This window comes from Trachurus japonicus, chromosome 19 (genome assembly GCF_045865225.1).
Source record: "Trachurus japonicus isolate A0001 chromosome 19, Traja_1.0".
In the NCBI taxonomy this organism is placed as follows: Eukaryota; Metazoa; Chordata; class Actinopteri; order Carangiformes; family Carangidae; genus Trachurus; species Trachurus japonicus.
In genome coordinates this window covers 7,344,009-7,364,653 of record NC_140925.1, presented here as the reverse complement: position 1 = coordinate 7,364,653, position 20,645 = coordinate 7,344,009, and the positions used below count along the sequence as shown (strand labels likewise).

Here is a 20,645-nt window from a genome sequence, read left to right as displayed (position 1 = left end):
ACCAAATAACCATCACATGCTTGTTATTGAAGAAAAGCTCTCAACAACTATATGAACAACTATATTCTATGCTTGGACATTAACACAGCATCCACATACCACACATTCATTATATATTTGATTATTAGGGGCAATAAGAGAAAAAAAAAGATAAGAATATTGTCTTTGATTTCAGCTCTTTAATGATGGAAATGACTTAACAAGACATGAAACAAGTTATGTGGCTTTGCATGAGCAATGAATGCAACAGCATCCTTCCTCGATGAAAGGTCTGTGTCATTCAGAATACTGATGTTCCTACAGTAATATGCTGTAATGAGCAAATCGATGACGTCTTTCACAAGTGGCAAGTTTCACTCCATGAAATGTAGAGGCCAATCTGAAATCAACATTACACTTAAATAGCACATTGTGTTTCAAACAAATACATAGTCAAGAGCAACTGTAAACATATCTCTCCATGTGCATGTTGCTGTAACTCTGTACATGAAATATAAAAATACCTATCAACATTTACAAAATGAAATAAATTAATATAAACAAATACCTACAAATTGAAGTGCTCTTTTTAAGAACTATTACCACAGATTAATGTCAAAGGATTAATATCCTGGAAAGCTCAAATGGTACTTGGATCTTGTCATTTACATGTTATGACGATTTAAAAAAGCACTATACAACTATCCAACAGTAAACATGATAGATTTGGGACCTTTCTACACAGACAAACCTATCGTGACACTCAAGGTAATTGGCAAATGGAATTATATTTAAGACAGCTGAAAAAAAAATCTTTCATTCCAGGTTTTTGGCTGAAATAAACATTTCTTAAATGCATCTTTTTTTTAGGACTGGTAAAGAAAGATCCGGCTGCATGAACAATAAAAAACAACAAAGTCAATATATGTTGCAGTTTATCTTCCGTAGAGCCATCAATTTCTCTGTCAGCATTTTTGCAACATTGTCAAAAAAAGTGAGCATAGTCTCAAGGAATGCAGAGGACATTTGTAATATCTGCTTTTCAATGTGATGAAAAACTGCTGTACAGGGGCTGGAAAAGCATTACTGTAAGGTAGATCTTTACATATTGCTTTACCTGTGGTCCAGTTACATTTTGGTAAATTGCGAAGTGGGATATAAAAAAAACTTTCAGTCAAGAATCAAGATCCAAATCTTGAAATGATTAGGCATTGTAACTGCACAAGTAATTGTTAATTGCTGGGAAAGATTAGGTACACTGCTGCCTGAGAATTGTCTGATGTGGCTCCGTTTTGTTATGTGCTCTCCAAATACTACGTCTATCTTAAGATGGGAGGTACTGAAAAATGCAATCGCTACATACAATGAGATCCCTTTAGAAGAAAAATAAGCAACCAATCAATGGGACATATTCCCACTGTACTCAGTTTTCAAATCAAGCAAAGAGTGTTAACAGGGCTTTTAAGAAACTCCACAAGCTTTTGTGGATTTCACTTAATCCTCATAAAAATGGTGACATAGGAAGTACGTTAGAGGCTACGTCCCAAAATACAAGAAGGTATGGCTCTGTGTATCCCATCAGTCCTCGGTGCTGACAGGATGACATCAGTCGACTTTGTTAATGAGGATATCGCACATGACCTCAGTTGGCAACTTGACAAAGCAGACAAAACAGCACAGGTTTGGTAATGTCTAACAGAACCGCGGCTGCTCCCACTCTTTATCCAATCAGCCGTCTCATCATAGTCGGTTTAGAGAAAGGCCAGCAGTACTCATTGGGCACTGGCCCGTTCACATTGCACTCAAAGAAGGAGAACATGGGGAACCAGATGCGAGCTCGTCGACTCTGCTGGTAAGCCCGGGTGTTGGCGAGAGTGTGGTAATACAGGAAGAGTCTGGTGGTGATGTAGAAGGCTATGAACACGTCAATGGAGTAGTGTTCATGTGCAGCCAGGATGAAGAAAATGCCAAAAAGATTGAGGACCCAGGACAAGGTGTGAATGAAGTTCCAGCTTCGTGGAGTGTCTATGTAGAGAAAGCAGAAGGAGCAGTTGTGAATATTTAGTTGAAAGTATAAAATACCAACCATTGCATAGCATACTCATGTGTGGAAGATTATTTCTGTCCAGGTTAAACTGCAGCAGCCTCCTTTCCAAATTTCACTTGAAATACCAAAAACCACCACTGTGTGGTGACAAAAGGACAATATTCAAAAAATATGGTCACTTCAGATTTTGCATTTTTTTGTATTTAACCTTGTTTTCACAACTTCAGTTCATAATATCTTGTGATGTTCATAAATGAAAAAGAATGAAGACCAATTTAAAAAAAGATTTATTGGCACCTCCAAATCAAGTTCATGCCATTAACTTGCAATGTTAGGGGAGAGGCCAAATACTTAATTTGAGGTTAGATTTTATTAATTGGGGACAAGGCATTTTAAAAATTGTGTTAAGTTCCTATTCATTATTATCAATATTCCAACTTAATTTGACCATTATATTAACATAAAGGGTTTAAAGGGCCTTTGAAGTATAAGGTTAAGTGATTCTGTTCCTCAGTGAATGTAAAATGAAGCTTCTAGACTGTGTCAACACAAGCTACTCACACTCTGTGACAAAGAAGTTGAGCAAGGTGATGACTACGGTGTGGCCACTGAACATGTAGTCACCACATGTATGCACTCCGGTCAGGGTCATCCCAAAACCACTCCAGATGGCCACAGCTCGCTGCAGTTTGGCCCACATGTCACCATAAATCTAGAAGAAAAGAGAGGGACACTGTGATCTTTCCAAGTGGCAGAAATGTAATTTTTTTTAGATACGATACATGCAAAACAGATTAGCGTTACCTTTCCTGAGCACTGCAGGTGCTGTCCTGGCACTGACAGGGAGGTGACAAACATGGTGATACAGCGCAGCATGAACACAGTCCCCATGAGGCTGCACATGCGTCGCAACAGGATGGACCTACAAATCATGAGAAATAATCATCACGACTCTTCCGTCTTTTTGATTTATGGGCCACACTGTGGGTGTCCCACAGAACGATCCCTGCAGTGACTACACCGCACGGCACTGATGCAAAGGACTGTCAGGACTCTACCTGTGTTTATGCAGCAGCAGCACAAGCAGCCAGATGTTACAGAGGATCACTCCGCATGCCTCAGCCATGGCAAAGGCCCATGGTATTCTAGGCACGCTATTGAAAAGGAACACAAACTGATCATCATAGATTACTCAATTTATCAACCTGCTTGATATATTTACTTACCGTACTATATTTGCAAAAACCATTTAAAAATGTTGTTGTGTACACACAAAATGCCAAACCTTCTTTCAAGAGTTTCAATATTACATTCTCAGGATCCATTCCTATTATTTAAAATTTCAACTCCCATCACTGATTCTAAAAGCAAAATATTCAGTCATGCTCTTACCAATATCACTGAGGCAATCTGGAGGATTTGTTACTATCGTGAATATCTGGCCTCAGCATGTTTTCCCTCTCCAAAGAAATACCAGCATGTCCCTGAACTCACCTTTCCCACTAAGCTAAGGCATTCCATGAAAAGCTCAAATCTGGTCATAAACAACAGGTCACACTACAAAGTGGGTCACTTAAAAAAACTTTCAAAGATCTCTTTGAACCAAAGCTAGCCCATCAGGAATATGTGAGGACAATAATAGAAACATGCTACAGGGAACTAGGACAGTTATACTGTCCACCATCTGTTGTGATATTCCATCCGTTGATAAAAAATATATATTTTAGTTTCATGCTGTCTTAGTCATTACACTGCTGACTTCTTTTTTTTTTTTTTTTTTTTAAGGCACTGAATAAAATAATGTCTTAGAATTTAACGTGAGCTGTCACACACCCACCTATCAAGGAAAATATCTGGCAGTGGAGGGTAAGTTCGCATGTCAGGCACCCTCTCATGTACTATGACCATGACAAAGGATGTGAATCCAAACACAAACACCACGTAGATGGAGCTGAGCACAGTCTTCCAATACTCTGGATCCAGACGCCTCATCTGCTGCTTGTACTTTCCGTTAGTGTACTGGTGATACTCCTCTCCCACTGGTGCTGTATCAGTGCTGTCACAGTCTCTGCCTGAATCTCCATTACACAACCAATCCAAACTTCCTCCAGAACCTGTAGGAGAGTGGCCATCAAAGGGAAGACCCAGCTCCTCTAACACGTCCATGTTCTGTTTCTGAAGTTTGCGGATCGACACCATCAACCGCTTGATGTCCCCCAGCACCTTGAGCTCCAGGGGCGGTGAGCGGAGGTCATACTCGCTAAGGGCGAGCAGACTGGTTCCGTCCAATCGGTGCTTGTTGCACAGCAGGTCCACGTAATCACAGAAACCCTCTTCCTTCAGCCATTTGGCGACATGTTTGGGCGTCCAGCGACGGACACTCAGCTGGGTCATTTCCTCCTCACTCTGAAGGCTAGAGAAAAGAAAATACAGTACAAACCGTTTAGTCCAACGCAAACAAGTGAGCTCCCCTTTGCCATCAATATCACTTCCTTATTGACTTCTGCCCCACTAAACAAAGGAAACTTAAGGAGAAGTGAGGCACACCTTTTTCCACTGAATCAGCACCATCAACTCCAAACGCACCATGCAAGAGTGCAACATAGGCAGAATATAATTTCACTTTGTGAAAAAATTACAGATGATATACAAGTATAAGACAAATCCTAAGTTTCACAGGCAACTTGAGCTTTCACAACGTAAGCAAATATGAGGCAAACAATGGCAAGGGTTTGCCATAAGTTCACACAATGGAAACCGCGCCTTTACGAAATGTACAGTAGGTGAAGGTGCAGACTAGAGACACTCCCCCCAGGCTAGACACCCACTGTGACATTTGTGCTAATTATGGGTGATTAATTTACGGCTATTATCCTTAATCTAATTATTGACTGACGCTGTCCTACACAGTGTAAGTTACGGAATAATACATGTTTTGTTTTATCTTAACTTCACAATCCATCAGTGATGTGTGCTCAACCTCGTCTCTTTAGTTTGTTCACTTGACTCTCGGTGTTTCTTCGTATTAAAGGTTTTAAGTACACAATGCAATAGTAAACTACTGAGGCATTCGTGATTTACAGCTACTCAAATCCACCTGCAGTGACCCACATCACTGGCTATCACTAAGATAGGCCCGGGAGCTAATTATATACTCCTAATTTCCCCCTCACTATCCTACAAGACAACATGCCAGTCTAGCAGCGGGCAGTGTTGATCACTATCGGTATGCCTGAAGTAGTCATGGACGCAAACGAGAGCATCATCCTCCTCCTGTATCACAACAAACCCAGCCCCAGGCGGGCTAATTCAGTGTTAGCTTTACATTAGCTATTATGCTACCTGTTAGCCGCGTCGCTGTAGTGTGTGTGCGCCTTTCGCTCGCTCACTCACCCGGACTGAGATGTTAACAGGAGAGGATACGGAAACGTGTTAATTCAGCTAGCTAGCTGTACGGCATCTCACAGGGATCTGAAGAAAGCGTTTTAACGTTTGCTGCGATAACGCGGGCTTGTTGGAAATCATTTCTCCCAGGCTTCGCGCTGGTTAGCATGACTGTTGACAACACAAGGCGGTAATGTCCGGAGTAACTGCGCACGTAAAAAAAAAAAAAAAAGCTACATTGACTCTATGGCTAGTCTAGCTCGTTAACAGTGGCACCTACCGGTAGAAGCGGGGAACTGCAGCGTCTTTAATTCTGCAGTGTTGAGATTATTTTGTAGAAAAGCGATTAATTCTCGATGCAGTTGAAGGCCACAACGTGAGATATCCTGGTAGGAAGTAAATTTCACTATATGAAGGTGTTAAAAAGTGTCAGGTTGATCAAGATTTAGAATATAGGTCACTGTTTTAATTTTAGACCAGGAGCACCTGTCCCTGTCAGTAGGCCTACCAACAAGGTTGTGTAGTAAAGTCTCAACAGAGTTTGAAAAGAAATATTGGCAGGCTACTATTGATTTAAAAAAAAAAAAAAAAGTTTCAGCTCTATAGGCAATTATAAATGTGCATGTAGGAAACAATGAATAATCAGCAGGAAAATAGTGCACATTGTTCTGCGACCCCCTCTGTCAAAGAACTGGTGAAGGTTTTGTATGGAGGAAAAAGGTTTGGTAACCACGTGGATGAGGTTTGGCCTAACCTGTTCATTGGAGACATGTAAGTCTACTACAGCATTGCTTGTCTAGACAGTTTATAGCACAAAAATAACCTCAGGCTCTGTAATCGTCTAATGTGTCTCTTATTGTAATTCCTGTTTCCTTTGTGCACAGGTCAGTGGCCAATGATCGCTACAGTCTATGGAAGCTGGGAATCACTCATGTTCTGAATGCAGCTCATGGGAGGATGCACTGTCAGGGGAGTCATGACTTCTATGGATCCACTGTGGATTATTATGGAGTGCCGGCAGATGACTCACCATCCTTTGACCTCTCTCGCTATTTCTCTCCCTCTGCTGACTATATTCAGAATGCACTTAACACCACTGGCGGTAAATACCTATCATGTTGCTTTAATGTCACTCATTTTTCATAGCAGGTTTCTCTGCGAAGTCTCATCGTGAATAAAATCTCACATTCAGCTCATGCTTTTAGGCTCACTGTAATCTTGTTCTTTACCAGCACGGGTTTTTGTCCACTGTGCAGTTGGAGTCAGCAGGTCTGCCTCTCTCGTCCTGGCCTATCTAATGATCTACAACCGTTACACCCTACTAGAGGCCATCAATAAGGTCAAAGAGCACAGGTGGATTTTCCCAAACAGAGGATTTCTCAAACAGCTTTGTGCTTTGGATATGAAACTACGCAAGGCATCACAAGAGCACTGAGTGAAATACCGTAATGGATTGATATTCTAACTTCCAAAGATTCAAATGCTTTTTGTTTTGTTGTTTTTTTCCTCAAGACAAATGAATGATTCAGTATCTACCAGTGGAGGGAGATGCTGTACTTTGATTTTAGTTTGTTTCAAGAACGATATTGAATCAAATCTATTTTCCTTGACTCTGCTGCTGCGTTTGATGTGAATCATACTGCCTTTTCACACATTACTGATCCTTATATTAATAGATAAGTGTAATCGGCCCTAGGCAGAATAATTCTTTTAACAGAAAATGAGGCATGATGACCTTTTGTATTATGTTGAAGAAAAATATATCCATTATTTTGTGAGTCAAACTTGAGAGGTGTATTCATTTTAAAACCTTTTGAAACTTATTTTGTGTGTGTTTCCATGCACAAAACATTAACCTTTCATTTCAAACCCCTCTAAACATTTAACATAGTACACGTTTCTACTTAATAAGAAAACACTGCAATTTATTGATTACATTTTGTATGTTTTGTCAGCCCCCCCTGGTTTGTTTTAACTCCTCAAATATTTATGAGCAACAAATGATCAATAGATAGTTCGTAACACGTTGGAATAATTAGAGTTAAGGTGATTATTAATGTCATTATAAAGTCACTTTATGAAGCATCTCTAAATGGTATGTAAACAGATAATCAGTGTCTGATTACATAATAGGTGTAACATGTTTTCATTAGTTGTGAACACATCTATTAACAGTTTTAAACTTGCCCGTGGATTATTTGCACATGTGTTTAAACAGCTAGTAAATCATTTCCACGTGTTTATTAACTGTTTATACACAGCCAGGTGATGGATGCTTCATAGGAGAGGTTGTAAAATATTGATGAGCACATTATTAAACACTTGTGTGACTAAGTAGAACCTTGCAGAGTGGCTAGCGCAGCTGCAAACTCTTTTCCACATGTGGTGTTGGTTTCATTGTCCTCTTAAGGAGGCAAAACCCACCAACTGTCATTTGTCTTGCCAGTGTGTCTCATGGTTCCAGTGGCCGATTCCAGATCTGATTCTGGTCTGGGTCTGGGTGGTCCAGCTTGAACATTTTTGCACAGTAGCATCTGATCTTAGAGCAAGAGCTTGTCGGCCTTGTCAGGAATGATGAGTGCCTTCCAACCACACTCCAGTATTATATTCTCAGAGCTCAAATGTCAATTTTATGTAACGCATTTCAGCACTTCAGCACAGAAACAAGCTCGCAGGCCCAAGGAATACATGCATTTTAAAAAATCTCACTTTCCGTACCGGCTTTGTTGTAGTGAAGGTGACCATGACAACTTGACAATCTTGAGAGCTCTGTGGTCTTTTACAGAATTTAATGGATTACAGAGCCCAGAGCTCAGAAACATCGTATTATTATTATAACAGAGTAAAATATAATTCTTATGGCCTAGTGAATCTTCTGGAGTTCATTATTAAGTGTTTCTTTTGGAGACAACTATGTGCACAAAATGATCAGAACACAGCTTCTCAAATGCAAACCAACTGTAGCAGCCAAACCTCCGCACACACATCCACCAGCAGGTTATCGTCATACTTTCCCAGTTTTTATGCACATATCCTGCTGAGTTTTGGTCTCACCCCACACACACACATAACTACACTATTCATCAATAAGCAGAAGCAACTCTTCAGATAATCAATCAATAACTGACTCCAGGTCAAAATGACCTGGAGACCTTTATTGACTGCTTTTGTGCACAGCAACACTGACATTTTAGAACACATCATTGCGCCCACATTTTGCATACACATTCATGACCCCGAACGAGGAAGTGTCATTACATTTCATGGCTTAAAAGAGAGGTTAATTATGTTTTTCTTCAATTTAAAAGCTGCAATGGGTGAAATTGACCTGCAACATAATAGGAGGGTTAAAAGAGACATTTGCAGCAATGAGAGTGCTGTTTGATGTCATGTGCAGCCGACGGCAGAGCTTAATGTTTTTTCCCTTTTCATCCAATTTGCTTTCACAAGATATTAATGTCAGAGCAGTAAACTAGTTGCATGGGGCTGTTACAGCATTTCTGTTCCATAAATGCAACATTATGGTGCACTTCCCCTCATCCAGTATAAGCAATGCACTTAAACATTTTCAACATAATTACATCCAATTATCACTGCTTTATGGAATGATTCATCTCTGTATGAGGCTTATTAAATTAGAGTCCCACAGCGGTGTGAAAAGCAGAGCCTGCGCTGCTCTGTTTGTTGTTTTGCCCTCAGCACGTGAAAGACTACACGCTAGGTTAAGCACTAAATTGGGTAACTGTCCAGTGACAGCAGATAAACACCTGCTCGTACAGCTCACCCTGAGCCGGAGTAGACGGGAACAACTTTAATACAACAAACATTTGAAGCAGGATTTGATCCAAGACGTGGAATTTGGACTCAAAATGTCAGCCCTGGAAGGCAAGAGAAAAGAATATCTGTCTGTGAAGGATCTGCAGAAGGTTTTGGACTCGTGTAAACTAAATCTTAGTCAAATTGACGAAGTCTGGCCAAACATATACATAGGGAATGTGTAAGTATACATTTTATTTCAATCTTGAGCCAGACTTTATGACTTTGCCTTTCAAGGAAATGTGAAACCTCTTACCTTTAATGTTAAATACTATCCCAAGGTCATTACCTTTTGCATAGCTCTTGCCAAATATTGTATCACTCTGCTATAAAACATTGTGCTCTGATGCTTAGCTTTCACATAAGTCTTGAACCTCTTTCTGTCTCTTTGTCTTGCTAGGGCAGTAGCCCAAAACAAGACTGCCTTGCAGAAGTTAGGTATAACTCATGTTTTAAACGCTGCTCACTCCAAGCGAGGCAGCATAGGGAACCAAAGATTTTATGGCAACGACTTTCAGTATTGTGGCATTCCAGCAGATGACTCGACACACTTTGATCTAGATGTTTACTTCCAACCCGCAGCTGATTTCATTCATAAAGCTCTGAAGACACCTGATGGTAAGGTTTCCTTTTCACATGAATTATGGTGTTTCTGCACATTGAGTTTTAAACACAATTTGCTAGCGATAAAAACTGAATAGTTTCCTACAAAAATATTGTCTTTTTTTAAATTCCTGCACATCAAATTTTTTATTTCCCTCCATAAATCCTTTATAGACCCATCCATTCAAATTCTGCCATCGTGCTGTCCTTTCAATGTCACCTGTCACCGCAATGTAGCCCAGCTTGTAATGGCATGTAAGTGTATTTTCAGCCAGCAGTAATAATAAGGGTCTTACCTTGCAGAATTTAAGTCTATAATGTGACCATGGCACCTTTCAAAGAACCTATCAAGCAGAGGACGAGTTGGGATTAAAGAGACAGTTGGGGCCCGACTGCAAAGGGACCTTAAATGAACAAAGGCGATGAATTGTGGGAACTATTTTTAGCTCACAGCAGGAGAAAAGAAAGGCCACAGCGTGAGATGGGCAGCCATGTATGATATTAATAAGACTGAGGCCTCTCACTAATCCTTCCTTCACACGGCTCTCTCCCTTCATCTTCTCTGTTCTTCAGGGAAGGTTCTGGTGCACTGCATCATGGGAATGAGCCGGTCATCGACATTGGTCTTAGCGTACCTCATGATCTACCGTCACCTCCCGCTCAAACAGGCTTTGCAGAAATTGATCCAGAAGAGAGCCATCTACCCCAACAGGAACTTCTTAGCTCTGCTGTTGGACCTGGATCTTCAGCTGACAAGAAAAAAGAAAACCTGTCAGATCCTGTAATCAAGACGTTCACACTATTTAGCCACACAGTTGAGAGATGGCGATGCTGATCAGCTCCTCTCCAGACTGAAATACTTCTACAGCTAATGACTGTCGTGAAATTTGGTTCAGCTAATGAGGGAATTTATCTCAGAGTTGTACTTTGAGATTAGCACAGATATATATTATATTAGCATGTTAAACATTTAAAAAAAGAAAGAAAGAAAATGAATGAGAAACCTTCATGCACAACTCCACTGCCTTTCAATTACTTATCCCTCAGTTTAAAGTTGACATAAAACATATTAATTAAGGGGCACAATCTGCACACACAAATTTCTAATTTCTAATCTAATCTAATCTATTTTAACACCCATGGGCTAGTTGGAAGCAGGATACACACACAGGTTAGCCTTTATACAGCTGAAGCTCACACTTCAAAACCTTAAGAAAGTTGCACAAAATCTGACAGCTGAGCCTGATAAACTGTGCAAACAAAAGCAACAACCTGACCTCTCCTCTGGCACCACCCTCAGGCAAATTTTTCAAATTTTTATTATTTGTGGAGTGGATTTATCAATGAGTTGCAAAATTATCTATTTACTAAAATCAAAATCTGTTGTCTAGTTTGTATTGAGCTTTACTACCTCCTCATGGACCTGCTAACATGGCTAGAGACTTTATTTCTTTTTGATGATAACAAATGTCTTAAGAAAAAGACAGTTTGGTTGTGGAACGAATTAAAACTTAATGTAATGTGAAGTGAAAATGGAGACAAGAGCACTAATGATATCGAGATTTATTGACTATTTATGTCTTGAACTATGTATTTACCTCTCAAACTTGTAAGATGACTTTTTCTTCAGCACATACAGCACAATGGACCAAATGTCTTATGGACATTTATTTTTTATTTTTTACAAAGCCTTACATTAAAATTTTCTTTTTAAAAAAAAAAAAAAACACTCTGTAGATGACTCACAAAAGAAGATTTCTGCAAGGGATCTTTCAAACTTCAAAATGGGAATCAATCCACAGCATGTGCGTCTTTAAGAAGACCAACCCATCATTGTTCACAGTTTAAAATTCCTTGTTTTACTATAGTTGAACTGATTGCTACTGTACATCAACAGTCCCTGAAATGATGTGTAGAACATCTGTAATGTCTGACACGTGCACCTACTGTATGGTAAATTGAAAGGAATGATGTTTCCTTGTGGCTTAAATGAGAAGCTTGTTGCAAGTGTGATTATTATGATAAAAAAAAATAGTAGAATGTGAAAACCCACACTGACTTAAGTGAAACGATTTATATTTTGCTCTGTATCGAAGATGTCCAGTTTTAATTTCATGTGTGTATATTATTTGGTTACAAGAGACACAATACATTTAGGATGTTTGGAAAAGAATGAAGTATACATGATAAAAAAAAAAATGTTCATCTTTCTACACTTGTCTAATTCTTTTTCTTATGCTTTATAGAGACTGAGTATTCCTATGTGTTTAAAAAGTTGGCAGGTTTCCGAACCCGGTGAGATCAATTTTAAGTGACTCTTTGTGCTTTTGCTTTTGATGATCCATATTAAAGTAAAAGAAATCAGAATCCCCCCCTGACAACCAAATGTCCAGGTGTCGATTTAAACACATTTCACTGTGGAGAAGGATCTCAGTAAAGACTGTGTCAGATTTAAGCTGCAGCACAGCAGCACTGATCTAATTCTCTTGCTATTGAAAAAGCGGTGTCCTATCCTCCCTCCTGTGCTGGCAGATCGGGTAACCTTTAAGGAATGCAGAAGATGATGCCAGAATTATTTTGGGCTGAGATTCAGATGTTAAAATAGCAAAAAAGGTTGCAGGGTAGATTACCAAGGAGAACGCAGACAGTTGTGCTGTCGACCTACATGTAGCTCTACAGAGAGACCTTGAAAAAGCAACGTTTCCAGCCAAGGCAAGTGTCTACTAACAATGTCTTCTTACGAATTTGTTGCAGATAGAGGGCCATGTTGCAAAAGGTTTTTGTATGTACAGTATTCATAAATGACACTGTATGTATCTTTTGTACTGTGTACCTTTATTTGCAAGGTAAACATGTTTATCAATGCTTGTATTGCCCAATGGATTACACTCTGTTCTGTCATTAATATGCTCACAAATCCAGGCAAACCACAACCAAAAGGCTAAACAGGGAAGTGTAATTCATAAACCACCAAGAAGAGGCCCGGAGGAGGTAAAAAAGCCATTTTTATTTGCCCTCCATGTTAACCGTGGGCACTTTCCCATACATAGCATCTTTAATTACACAGAAGTAGAGCAGGAAGGACAGGTTAGCCTAAGGGGGGAGGCTATGAAAGCAGTGCTGCACTTCAACATGTGCACCAGGGAAATCAGTTCTCTGCCCTGACTGTGGGAGGGAGGGAAGGGTTGTACTTATAGATCAATGAGGAGAAAGAAGAGCCTCCAGGTACTCTGGGCATATGTTGTACTTGTGCAAAGACACACTTTGCTCTGCCTTCAAGACTCATACACTCATATGCATGGAGCGCAAGCTGGGTGAGATGCAGTTTTTCTTGCATACACATGCCCTGAGTGACACACTTGCAACCATGCACTTGCAGAGATGGATAAAGCCATCATGATGTTTGAGTGCACCTCCATATGCCACGGCAGCTTAACAAAAGGTCACCGAAACAGATTTGGTCTCAATGACTCATCCCTGTGGACACAACAATAGGTCTCCAAACCCTGAGTGCCACATTATGTCTCCATACACCAGCAGAATGCAAATGATTAGCTGAGCTGCCATTGGTTTCTTTACTATAACAATTCATACACAACACTTGTACGTGCCCAGCCTGGAGCAGAATCACACAGCTGCTTAAATGGATGCTAATGTATACAGTATGCATAGTATAAGTCTCTCTAAAGCCCAGTGTGTAAATTGTAAATGCATAGGTTAGACTTGCCTGCAGAAAATGAAAAGCTGATGTTTATAAGCCTTGAATAACAATTTTCTGTATCTCCAGAGATAAATAAATCTACCAAGTGCTACTGAACTGTAGATAAAATAATGAGAGTATCATAAGGTCATGTTACATTATGTGTTCCTATGGTCCTTTGCTGCTGTGGAGTGCATTTACTGGCATGATTATAGTCTATATTTAATGGCTCTACGCCTGTGGCCCAACGTTATAATTAACAATCTTTGCTATAATCCCACACTGTATTTATTGTATTTATAGCTACCTAAGATGATGCCCTCACTTCAATAAAGCCTATTAGAAGTTATCAGTGGAGCTATTTTGCATTAACAGGAAAATCAGATGGTACCTACATTTCCCTTCTTAAACTGTTAATGAGCAAAACAAAGAAAAAACAACAACAACCTGTAGGACCTTTTTGATGATTTCTCAACATTCAAGAAGGTCCACATTTTAAAGCGATAACCAATTCTGTCTGTTGGAATATGAATATACCCTGTGTGGCAGGTTGTAGGAGCAGAAGTCAAGTATCCTGACATGTCCAAAGGCCTCAGCTGCCTGGCGAGCCCTGAGGGGTCAAACGGCAGGTATGAGACCCCCCCGGCCTCAGAGCTTCACAGGCTGATGTGGACAAAGGCAGGGGCCAGCAACCACCTGGATGAGGTTCAGCCCAGGATCTACATTGGAGACATGTAAGACTGAAATATAGAACACCCCCCACAAAACAATCCAACTTTCTTCCAGTGAGCTCCTACACAGTGAGGCTTATAAAGGATTTACAGTAGTTTTAATAATGCATCACTTGTACATAAATAGTGTTGTTTGTAGTGAAGACCACACAGAAAAAAACTCATAAGCTTGTCTGCCATAAGCCCTATGGAACATGTCTGGCTAAAAATGACGAGTCTGCTACCTGGCTAGACTCAAATAGCGAAGTTAGCAACATGCTAATGGAGTGAGGATCCAGCAAGACAGTTGGAAGGAGGCTACATTCATTGGGTGGCCGTAAACACTAACAGCCTAGTCCAAATAAATGGCAGTGCTGCTTCATGTAACCTTCATAATTTTCCAACTGCTCACCGATTAATTCTGTCAGCTAATAGCTAACAGGCAATCATATAAACCCATAGCCAGAGAAGTGAAATGAAGCATATTTGCTTCAACCAAACCGATATGCACTTAAACATAGTTGGAAATGCCTGACCGCCAAAAAAGTAGCCTTCACTATCCGGTTTGGTCATTAAGGTAATGGATGACACCCTGGTTACCTGGTTACCACCCTGGTTAACAGTTGTGTTAACTGTTTGCTTCCTCTGTCAAAGCAAATACTACATAAGGCTACACATTACATTTCATCATACTGTAAATATGACAACTTGTGTATTTAGGCCTACTTTCCTTATAGATAATGCTCATATGTATTGTTTATTTTCATGAACTGTGCTCATATAGAGACAACCAACCCTTCTTTCAGTTACCTGCACTGGCAGATAATTAGGCTTTGCCTCCTCTACTTAGGTATGCAGCCAAAGACAAGAGGACACTTCAGGCTCACCACATCACCCATGTACTTAACGCTGCTGATGGGAAGTTCAACGTGAACACGGGGCAGAGCTTCTACAGAGACACCAAAATCACTTATCATGGAGTAGAAGCTTTTGACATGGAGTCCTTTAACTTGAGTCCCTTTTTTTACTCAGCAGCCAATTTCATCAAGAAGGCTTTGAGCTCGCCCACAGGTGAGGAGCTCTCACTGTGCTCAAGGTATTCCTCATCATTTTTACACATTAACTTGGGGAAGACATTTTTTTCTGCAAGGTAAGGTAGTGAAACATTTGTCAGTCAATTCCCATTACAGCAGCCCCCAGTTGTATTAGTCATTAAAATGCAAATCAAACACTAAACATAATATCAAGCTAATATCTTTCCCCCACGGTAATCTTCTCATAAGCTCAGACCTTGGCCAGGAAAATTGGTTTTAAATGGATTGCCCTGGTAATTTGTAAGCAACACTTTTATTGGACATGGAAATTACACAATTATGTTTGTGGCCTGTGCCTGCCTGGCCTGTTATGCAAAGTGAAGTCAGTATCTGACATGACAGTAATAAGATGAGGCCTCCTCCTTCACATGCTGGCTGATCGGGGGCTCCAGTGTGTGGCGGTGCCTACAGTAATCCCCGGCAGAAATACACAGACGCCAAGACAGTTCAATTACGCGCTCCTCTGCGCCCTAATCCTCAGGCCCGATAAGAAACCAGGGATTACCGTGTGTAGAAACATTTGTTGCAACATTGTTGAAAACTTTTAGTCAGGAGTTAGAAGTACTCTTCTCTGTGATGTGCATGGTTTTTTAATCCACAGCCGAGTAACAAATTAGACAGTTAGAATAAAGTTCACCACAATAATCCAGTCATTGCATGGTTGTAAATACAGACGGGGAACCAGCAGAAACCGGCTGAGCTCTGAAATGATCCACAGGAAATGGATGTTGAGATTTTGTTTCCACTGATTTGTAGGTAAAGTGTTCGTCCACTGTGCGATGGGTCTCAGCCGCTCGTCCACGTTGGTCCTGGCCTATCTGATGATCCATGAGAACATGACGCTGGTGGATGCACTTAAAGCTGTCAGCGCCAACAGAAACGTCTCACCCAATGCTGGCTTCCTGGAGCAGCTCAGGGAGCTGGATAAACAGTTGCACTACCAAGGATCATCAGCAAGCGTCAATGGGCGGACTTGAGTTCAGTCCATAATTGTGCATTACCATGTTGCCAGTATTTTAGTTCCAACTTACTTTTTTTTTTTTTTTTTTAAAGATGCTAGTTCCCTAAACTGCATTTTAAGATAGGCTTCTAGTTCTTTTTTTATTGTTATAAACAAATCTCGTTTTAAGACCAAAACCATTTCATGGATTTATCTTTAAGTAATAAGTAGTGTTTGTCTACACATATTACTCCATTATCATTCAGAAAACAATAAAAAAAAAAAATACAGAAAAGAGCCATGGAGATTCACTGGTACTTAAAAAAATATATATATGTGCCTGTGCAACGCAAGCACAGGGACCATGAAGTCCACGGTGCTTTCATTGTATACCATTGACTGACTGTAGGTGGCAGTGAGGAGAGGATGTGGTAATGCAGGAAGGGAAGAAGACCACAAGCTTTAAAAAAAAAAAAAAGTCTTTACAAGCATTTTAGAAATCAGCAAATGCATGACCATCTTTGTTACACCTCTAGAATACAGACCTTCGGTTAAGGTAAACTGTTGCTTGTTGACGAAAAAACTCCTCAGGTCACCTTTAAGGTCCTGAGAAATAGACATAGAAAACATCAGCCATGACAAATCTGGGTAAAATAAATCTGTTATCACAGAATCATGACTTCATAGAAAGCTCCAAAAACAGCTACTGAGAGGAGCTGGAGCTGAAATTATTTAATCAAGATTAATTTATTGAGCTACAGTTATAGTTTAATCCAGCGTAGGTTATTTCTCTCATCAGTGGTAACAATACACCATGTCCCTGTGTCTGTAAAATCAATTAATTGTTGGCTTATCACACCATTTGTTGTTTCAAATTAAAAGCAGATATAACCTCAGCATTTAGCCTAAAATTTCCTGTATAGGTACAAATGGATGTGGTTTGAATTGGCTCGGTGTGGAAGCCGGATTAAAAAATAAATAAATAAAAAAACCCTTCTATGTTTTGAGTAACATTACAACTGTAAGCACTGCTGTGGTTCTGTAGTTAAAGTTGTCACAACACAAGCTGCCTGGCTTCTGTCACAGTCATCTGAGGAATAAATAGTCCACATTGCTCCTGCCCAGACTCTGGCATCTTCAGCTGTCTCATTCCAGCGGGGCTCAGCCTCTAAACAACACTCATATCCAGTTCAGATGGAAAACAGAGCAAGCCGCACCAGTATGCTTCATGTTTACTAAATGCCAACAGGAGGAGAAACAGGAGCATTAAGGACGGCTGCGGCACCTTCACAAGTCTTCCATCCAGGAACATTGAGTGTTTTGGGGGAGGCTGTCTAACTTTAATTTGTGTAATCTGTGATAATCATATGGCAACACCACCACCAAAGTGAAAGATGCAGATATGCGTCCAGAGGAGGAGCCAGAGTATCAGACACCACCCACCTGCGATCTGCTCAGCCTTCTGCTGAAGAACAGACGCCCCACTGGAGCTGTCAACGAGGTTTGGCCCAACCTCTACATCGCAGACGCGTGAGTGACATTCTCACTTCGGGGCCTCGCGGCAATATGGTGATCTGATTGTGAAAGTGTCGCTGCAAACAAGTCGTCTATTTGTCCAACTGATATAGAATCTGTGCATTTGAGTCACCAGTAATGCATTCACAAACATATGCTGCTCGCACGGGCAAGAGGGATCACAACAAACTGCATTTCTGGTATCATCTCTTGTGTTGTTTACAGGGCCACGGCTCAGGATAAAACCCTGTTAGTGAATCTGGGAATAACACATGTAGTGAACGCTGCAGATGGCCCCCAGCGCATTGACACGGGGCCATGTTTCTACAAAGGCACCAACATACTGTATCATGGAGTAGGAGCAGCAGACTGTAAAGATTTCGACTTAAGCCCATTCTTCACTGAGACGGCTGATTTCATTCATGGCGCTCTGAGTCAGAAAGGTACAGTAAGAGCCAGTTTGAGCCATAGAAAATGAAATGAAGACATAAAGCTAGGGGTGTAATAATACTGTATGTCCTATAGCTCAGTATACCGGGGGTGTAGAAATCTGACAATATGCATTACTGGATTGTAATGTTGAACAAATCTGAGAAATTATGGCAGAGAACTTCTGTTTATCTTGAATTTCATACCGTAAAATGCCAGAGTGAGTAAAACTAAACTGCCAGAGTTGAGGTGTCACCTTCTCTTGCCTGCAGGTAAGGTGCTCGTCCACTGCGCCCGAGGGATCAGCCGCTCGGCGACTCTGGTGTTGGCCTTCCTCATGATTAAAGAGAGACTCAACCTGGTGCAGGCAGCTGAGGTTGTGCGCAAACACAGAAACATTCTTCCCAATGTTGGATTTCTGAATCAGCTCCGTCACCTGGACTCCACCTTGGCCCTGCAGAGGAGAACAACATGACATCAAGAAGTGGAGTCAAGAGCCATGGGCACGACTTTTATCCAATGTGAATATTTAAATGTCAACAGACCACACCAGTGTTTTATTTTCTCCATTTATTTCCAAATATATTTAAACCCAGCCAGAAAACACATTATGTGAGATGCTTTTTACCAGTCTGCACTGTGTAACCTCAAAGCCTCGGATGAAAATAAGTGTAAACTCTAAATTAAAGTCAAGCCGGTTTAAATAGCCTCTTCAATAGAGCTGTACACTTCAAACTTGATACTTGGGTCATGTCTGAAATCACTCGCCCATTCACTCCTCCCTACTCACTTTCCAGGGCGTTCAATGGAGAAGACCACTGTGAATGGTACATATTGCATGGTTAGTTACCATTGGTTGTACACTATTTTTCAGGATGCATTGTGGGACACAATGAGCTCACTACATTCAGCTTGGACTACAAATAGTGTAGAGGTCTATGTAGTGAATAGAATTATTATTTTGGGCAAAGCCTTGGATTCAAGTCTAGTAGTTCTAGTCCAAAAAAATGAGGATTTCAGAATTGCCTTGACACTTTCTGTTGTCTAATTTGACCTGATAAAATCCTGAAAAAGTAGAAAAATAAAATAATAAACGAGCCACAGTGTATTATATGGTTTCGCTTTAAATGACAATGGCAGCCTTTGAGAGGAATTCTCCTTAGATGTGATAAACTGCAGCTAAAAACTGCTTTGAGGGGGAACATGTTCAAATGTCGTGTCATTTTAAACGTCAGCAGTCAGAGACTTGAAAGACGAGCATGTCGCTGCGACTGCTGTGACAGACTTGACTTGGACCTGTCACCACGGATACCGAAATAACTTAAAAAAAAAAAAAAAAAAGGTTTGGTTTCTTATTTTGTGTGAAAATGATTGAAACATGTAGGTTGTGCATTTGAAAGCAGTCGAATGTGTGTAAATGATGCAGTTCAGGAGCTGCAACACAGAAAAGCAGTGGAATCGTCCTTTAAGCTTGTGTCTAATACACAGCGCAATCAATATTACAGAGCCCATTAAAACAAATGTGGCACAACTGCCAAAGCCCCACGCTGCACTTGAACAACACAAAGACAGTGGTTGCCTATAAATAAACAATGCTCCACTTATTTATTCACATTTCTCAAAATACTGAGTCTTAACTGCTGCAATCCAGCGTCGTACAGTTAAAACTGTGATGTCTAAAGAGGCTTGATACAAGATGACAAAAATATGCCAGCATGGTTCTGAGCGTGTATACAGATTCAGGTCAGACTTTGAAAAGAGATGAAACGCTGAAGCCATCTTAATAAGAGATGCTCTCCAGAGCACGCTGGGAGACAGAGAGTGAGAGAGATGCTGTCAAAATAAAAGGAATTGGATATCACAGGTTTAATGATTTCACTGTCAGAATGAATGATGGCAAAGTATGAAGATATGAGGGAAAAATAAAGGAGTCTGATGGTGTGAAAACTCTGTCTGACATGTTAGCAGCTTCATCCAGCCATTCTGCAATACAGTCATCATCACACTCTCACTTTGGGGGCTTGCATTTAGATCACTGAATGGACCATGCATATCATATAACGGCGAATCAAAGACATGTGCCATCCTGTGAAAAACCTCATCTGTCTAACAGTCTGACACATTTCTGTTCTCTTTTGGCCCCCGAGAGGCTCCAGAAGATGCAGAACATCCTTAACGGGTGTTGTGAGGCAGCGCTTTACACGCTTTCTCCCGGCGTCTGTAGATATGCAGAAAGGCTAAGAGAGACTGACACAATTTCCAGGAGTTGCTCACACGGCTGAGCAAAAGCTCAGAGTGCCCTGTTCACTCCAGTGAATATGGGTATCCTTTGGCAAATGCAAAGTTTGGATAAGCACAGCTTCCTGCCAGCAGCAGAGATTAAAGTTGTGTGTTTAGAAGTGGATGGCAGGGACTGGCTGGGTGGAAG

General features: G+C 40.6%; 5 protein-coding genes across 8 annotated transcripts; 4 read left to right on the top strand and 1 right to left on the bottom strand.

Moving 5' to 3' along the window:
• Positions 1 to 164: 164 nt before the first annotated feature.
• Positions 165 to 10,556, bottom strand: samd8b (sterile alpha motif domain containing 8b). 3 transcript variants are annotated; one of them, XM_085762048.1, is made up of 6 exons: positions 10,465 to 10,556; positions 3,864 to 4,439; positions 3,085 to 3,180; positions 2,831 to 2,948; positions 2,588 to 2,738; positions 165 to 2,004 (listed from the first exon to the last, which is right to left on the bottom strand). In XM_085762048.1, the coding sequence occupies exons 1-6, from the start codon at positions 10,467 to 10,469 to the stop codon at positions 1,700 to 1,702; spliced, it is 1,251 nt and encodes a 416-aa protein (XP_085618174.1). In that variant the 5' UTR covers positions 10,470 to 10,556; the 3' UTR covers positions 165 to 1,699. The 3 variants fall into 3 exon arrangements, with proteins under 3 accessions (XP_085618174.1, XP_085618177.1, XP_085618176.1); XM_085762051.1 differs by lacking the exon at positions 10,465 to 10,556 and adding an exon at positions 10,126 to 10,408; XM_085762050.1 differs by lacking the exon at positions 10,465 to 10,556 and adding an exon at positions 5,420 to 5,613.
• Positions 5,898 to 7,135, top strand: LOC146967298 (dual specificity protein phosphatase 13A-like). The gene is made up of 3 exons (XM_085762059.1): positions 5,898 to 6,181; positions 6,295 to 6,512; positions 6,643 to 7,135. The coding sequence occupies exons 1-3, from the start codon at positions 6,045 to 6,047 to the stop codon at positions 6,843 to 6,845; spliced, it is 558 nt and encodes a 185-aa protein (XP_085618185.1). The 5' UTR covers positions 5,898 to 6,044; the 3' UTR covers positions 6,846 to 7,135.
• Positions 8,798 to 10,637, top strand: LOC146967296 (dual specificity protein phosphatase 13A-like). 2 transcript variants are annotated; one of them, XM_085762057.1, is made up of 4 exons: positions 8,798 to 9,407; positions 9,627 to 9,664; positions 9,761 to 9,844; positions 10,403 to 10,637. In XM_085762057.1, the coding sequence occupies exons 1-4, from the start codon at positions 9,280 to 9,282 to the stop codon at positions 10,612 to 10,614; spliced, it is 462 nt and encodes a 153-aa protein (XP_085618183.1). In that variant the 5' UTR covers positions 8,798 to 9,279; the 3' UTR covers positions 10,615 to 10,637. The 2 variants fall into 2 exon arrangements, with proteins under 2 accessions (XP_085618183.1, XP_085618182.1); XM_085762056.1 differs by having other exon boundaries at positions 9,627 to 9,844.
• A 1,562-nt stretch (positions 10,638 to 12,199) lies between these two features.
• LOC146967295 (dual specificity phosphatase 29) lies at positions 12,200 to 16,311 on the top strand. The gene is made up of 5 exons (XM_085762055.1): positions 12,200 to 12,541; positions 12,752 to 12,820; positions 14,079 to 14,263; positions 15,090 to 15,310; positions 16,090 to 16,311. Exons 3-5 carry the CDS (start codon positions 14,109 to 14,111, stop codon positions 16,308 to 16,310), a joined length of 597 nt encoding a protein of 198 aa, XP_085618181.1. The 5' UTR covers positions 12,200 to 12,541; positions 12,752 to 12,820; positions 14,079 to 14,108; the 3' UTR covers position 16,311.
• Positions 16,312 to 16,843: 532 nt separating this feature from the next.
• Positions 16,844 to 20,078, top strand: LOC146967294 (dual specificity phosphatase 29-like). Its single transcript, XM_085762060.1, has 3 exons — positions 16,844 to 17,803; positions 18,014 to 18,231; positions 18,490 to 20,078. The coding sequence occupies exons 1-3, from the start codon at positions 17,676 to 17,678 to the stop codon at positions 18,690 to 18,692; spliced, it is 549 nt and encodes a 182-aa protein (XP_085618186.1). The 5' UTR covers positions 16,844 to 17,675; the 3' UTR covers positions 18,693 to 20,078.
• Positions 20,079 to 20,645: the final 567 nt, after the last annotated feature.

What these genes read in the sequence shown, in the direction of transcription:
- LOC146967294 (XM_085762060.1), top strand. Translation starts at nt 17,676, where the DNA reads ATGCGTCCAGAGGAGGAGCCAGAGTATCAGACACCACCCACCTGCGAT. An exon ending in AACCTCTACATCGCAGACGC is followed by an intron (nt 17,804 to 18,013) that starts GTGAGTGACATT and finishes TGTTGTTTACAG; the next exon opens with GGCCACGGCTCAGGATAAAA. An exon ending in TGGCGCTCTGAGTCAGAAAG is followed by an intron (nt 18,232 to 18,489) that starts GTACAGTAAGAG and finishes TCTTGCCTGCAG; the next exon opens with GTAAGGTGCTCGTCCACTGC.
- samd8b (XM_085762048.1), bottom strand. An exon ending in ACCTGCAGTGCTCAGGAAAG is followed by an intron (nt 2,739 to 2,830) that starts GTAACGCTAATC and finishes CTTTTCTTCTAG; the next exon opens with ATTTATGGTGACATGTGGGC. An exon ending in CAACTTCTTTGTCACAGAGT is followed by an intron (nt 2,005 to 2,587) that starts GTGAGTAGCTTG and finishes TTCTCTACATAG; the next exon opens with ACACTCCACGAAGCTGGAAC.
- LOC146967295 (XM_085762055.1), top strand. Translation starts at nt 14,109, where the DNA reads ATGTCCAAAGGCCTCAGCTGCCTGGCGAGCCCTGAGGGGTCAAACGGC. An exon ending in AGGATCTACATTGGAGACAT is followed by an intron (nt 14,264 to 15,089) that starts GTAAGACTGAAA and finishes TCCTCTACTTAG; the next exon opens with GTATGCAGCCAAAGACAAGA. An exon ending in GGCTTTGAGCTCGCCCACAG is followed by an intron (nt 15,311 to 16,089) that starts GTGAGGAGCTCT and finishes ACTGATTTGTAG; the next exon opens with GTAAAGTGTTCGTCCACTGT.
- LOC146967298 (XM_085762059.1), top strand. Translation starts at nt 6,045, where the DNA reads ATGAATAATCAGCAGGAAAATAGTGCACATTGTTCTGCGACCCCCTCT. An exon ending in AACCTGTTCATTGGAGACAT is followed by an intron (nt 6,182 to 6,294) that starts GTAAGTCTACTA and finishes CTTTGTGCACAG; the next exon opens with GTCAGTGGCCAATGATCGCT. An exon ending in TGCACTTAACACCACTGGCG is followed by an intron (nt 6,513 to 6,642) that starts GTAAATACCTAT and finishes GTTCTTTACCAG; the next exon opens with CACGGGTTTTTGTCCACTGT.
- LOC146967296 (XM_085762056.1), top strand. Translation starts at nt 9,280, where the DNA reads ATGTCAGCCCTGGAAGGCAAGAGAAAAGAATATCTGTCTGTGAAGGAT. An exon ending in AACATATACATAGGGAATGT is followed by an intron (nt 9,408 to 9,626) that starts GTAAGTATACAT and finishes TTGTCTTGCTAG; the next exon opens with GGCAGTAGCCCAAAACAAGA. An exon ending in AGCTCTGAAGACACCTGATG is followed by an intron (nt 9,845 to 10,402) that starts GTAAGGTTTCCT and finishes TCTGTTCTTCAG; the next exon opens with GGAAGGTTCTGGTGCACTGC.